Genomic DNA, 3295 nt, shown 5'->3' on the forward strand with positions numbered 1-3295 from the left:
CCCCCCCCTCCCCCCCCCCCCCCCCCCCCATTCTAAAGACAACACCAGGAGTACGTCTAGGCTGTGTCAGCTCATCCCTGCTCCTGGTGTGGGCTGACACAAGTTAATGAAGGTGTGCCACTTTGAAGTGCCTTCATCTGAACCCACGTCGCAGAGTTGAGCCCTTTTAAAACTCTCTGCAGCCAGGCACTTCGCCAAGGGCATAGCTGTAGAGCACTTCAGGGGACCAATCGCACAACAAAATGTCACTTGTGTCAGTGCCCTAAAGGCCTTCAGAAAACCTACATCCACAGTACTTAAATTAAGATTAGACCTCTACAAATCTTTCATTTCATAAGTTTTGTTTGAAAGTGCTAATTTTCGTGTCCTTCAGCCAAAGATCTTTTGGTACAAGAATAAAGTAGATCTCTCTGGAGATGCCAAGTACCGTATGTTCAGTAAACAAGGAGTGTTGACCCTGGAGATACGGAAACCAACTCCATTTGATAGTGGCTGTTACACCTGCAAAGCTGTTAATGACAGTGGTGAAGCTGAAATAGAGTGCAGATTGGATGTCAGAGGTAAGAAAATTAATTCTATAGACAAAATTCCCTCAAAAGAAATGGATGATAAATTTCACTAAAAATTGTGGCTGCCCTTTAAGCAAAAACAGTTGATAGCTGAAGACAGAACTTTAAGTCAATTTAATAAGTGCACAGAAACAAGTAAAATGATGTTTTTCAAACTGATGTACAGCTATTATTACACTCATTTGGTGAATGTTCTAGAAGTGTGACTACATTTTGTTCTTATTTTGCTTTAGTTTCACGTCTTTATTTTTTCATGCCAGTTTCTCCAATGAGTCTCATTCTCTTTTACCTCTTTTACTTCCTCCAGCACCTCAGTAAAACTCACCAGGTTGGTTCAACAGCAAGTAAAGGTATGAATTGAGCTTCCTTGATTTAAAACAATAAGTTAGCATTGGATAAAAGAATGATGAACAAGTAGTTTGGCAATGATCCATGTTGAGTTATTCATTTAATTCAACAGTTTAGTGGTTACTTATAAGTTCATTTTTCAAGATAGTTCAATTAGATGCTACATAGTACCTTAAATGGACTTACATTTAAATCTCAAGGAGCTTAGACAAATTGTAAACTATCTGTAAAAGAGAGAGGGAAGTTGTTAGAATGATGAAATGGTCCCGTGGGAATGTTTCTTCTTAAATTTCCTCAAAGCTTTCTGTCTAAAAGGCTTGTATGTCATTTATTAGCGTATATCTGATATGTGATAATAATTTGTATGCTTTAGTATAAAATTATTTTCTTTCAATTAAAAGTGTCCTCCTTATATCTAAAATATGTTATGTACTTTATACATTTTAAAAATAAAGTACGTCATCAAACATCTGTTCATGACACTCAAACTACCTCTCTTCTCTTTCTGTCTCAGAGAGTATGAAGAATGGAACTTGAAAAGGAAGAAACAAATAAAGGATAATCTTAGATAGACATAATTTTCTGCTTATTTTTAAATGCCATTTAGTGAGTGTGTATTTGGAAGAGGGATGCAGGTATTGGGTTTAGATTCTTACACAGTATATTTTGCTCTTTTCAGAAAACCATTTAAATAGTACTGGCCCTCAGAATCATATGGAGAAATGCAAGGAAAGGGAAAAGATATTTCCTTATAAGTATGGTTCACCTTTTAGGTCAGAAACATTAAACCATAGATAAAAGCTCTAGATACAAACAATTAGATAGGAAGTCCAAAATTCCCTAATGCTAAAATAAATTCTGTCCATTTCAGCTTATTAGTCATTTTCAAAATTCTGAGATTCTGACAGGGCACTCGACTGCTCAGAAACATAAAATATAGTAAAATTTTAGCTGGTTATTCACACTAGTGCTTCAACTTCCATCATATCAAAGCCTACATGCAAGAGACTGCCTTCCTCTTCCAAACTCCAATAGCCACCTCTAAAAATTAATACTTGTATGGACCCAGTAAAGTGTCTAGAGATCCCTGCTTGTCCAAAATGCAGTTTGAGAATACTTGCTCTTTGCTTACTTGTATAACATTGTCTCTGTTAACTATTCACTAATCTTCTCATTTGGAAAAACACAACAGCATAAACCTCTTTTTGTTTTTAGATGCATCTTCAGCTGAATCACAGACCTCATGAAAAAAAATTAAATTTGAGTTAGTTTGTATTTGTATTAGGCAGACCACTGAAAGATAGTTAGTAAGCTACTTGCAAACATAACATTTCAAAACACAAAGCTTGTCATGAATTCCATAAAAAAAAACTTATTTTTGCCTTTGTATCACCTTAGAGTTTTTCATAATTTGGAAACTATTTTTACATGTGAATCCAGAGGTTATGTTTTCAGTTGACTCTTTGAGTTTCCATTAAATTTTTTTTTTTTAAAAATAGCCCTCTTCCTCCTGGGAAGTCTCCTGCTTACCACTTCCTACCCCTTTTCAGCCTACAGTAATTGTTATAAGTCCCTAGCTTAACATTGCTCTTTTTGTATGTTGGCATAACAAGAGACAATATTTCTCCAAGAATCAACATGAAGAAATTGAAGCAACACGCAACGCTCGTAATTCTCCCCTCTGAGATATTCAATTGTTAATGGACTAGTATTTCTAACACAGTAGATAGATTATGTTACACTGTGGAATACCCCTTCATAATAAAGACACCTGTGCAATGAATGCTGGATTATACTGTATTTTATTTACACAGCAGAACAGAGGGATGAATAAATAATCAAACATTCTTCTAAAACTAGACATGCCTTTTTTATGTGGGCATTTATCTGCTAAAAAATGTATTGCCATTCACTGGAGTATATCGGAATATGTAAGTGGAAATATAAGGAAAAGTACTTGCAACATCTTCCCCTATTTTATGACCAATTCTATTTTTAATTTTTTAACAAACACCATATATATACATAAAAAGTATGTTCAATATCATAGACAGCTTATTACCTGAACAATCAATATAGCAGAGTTAGGTGATCACCCATGGCATCTGTGTTGACAACGTCTGCGGAAAAGCAAGGGACTGACTTACAATGCCACAGGTTTATATAGCACCTTTTTAGTCTGAAAAGAGTTCTGTGTTTTACAGATTCTATCTTAATATCTGAAAGGCTCTTTGAATAATTATTGCTATGGAGACATCATAGGCCTTCACACGTTATTTTAACATAGGACTAAAAGAGAACACAAAACTTATATTCCTAAAGATAATGGAGTTTTCCATGAGGCAAGGATTTCTTAGGGTAATATCTTTTATTGGACC

At 35.1% G+C, this 3295-nt stretch overlaps 1 protein-coding gene across 4 annotated transcripts in view; it reads left to right on the forward strand.

The window, feature by feature from the left end:
* MYBPC3 (myosin binding protein C, cardiac) overlaps nucleotides 1–2700 on the forward strand; it is a 125888-nt gene extending 123188 nt beyond the window's left edge. For 3 of the 4 annotated variants that reach the window (XM_019519242.1, XM_019519239.1, XM_019519241.1), the window contains 3 exons: nucleotides 374–560; nucleotides 877–919; nucleotides 1432–2700. In XM_019519242.1, coding sequence (XP_019374787.1) covers nucleotides 374–560; nucleotides 877–887 — 198 coding nt within the window. In that variant the 3' untranslated portion in view covers nucleotides 888–919; nucleotides 1432–2700. The remainder of the gene's footprint in view (nucleotides 1–373; nucleotides 561–876; nucleotides 920–1431) is intronic. The other variant, XM_019519238.1, reaches the window with a different exon arrangement.
* The last annotated feature ends 595 nt before the right edge of the window (nucleotides 2701–3295 follow it).

This window comes from Gavialis gangeticus, unplaced genomic scaffold (genome assembly GCF_001723915.1).
Source record: "Gavialis gangeticus isolate Ggan-Ray unplaced genomic scaffold, GavGan_comp1, whole genome shotgun sequence".
In the NCBI taxonomy this organism is placed as follows: domain Eukaryota; kingdom Metazoa; phylum Chordata; order Crocodylia; family Gavialidae; genus Gavialis; species Gavialis gangeticus.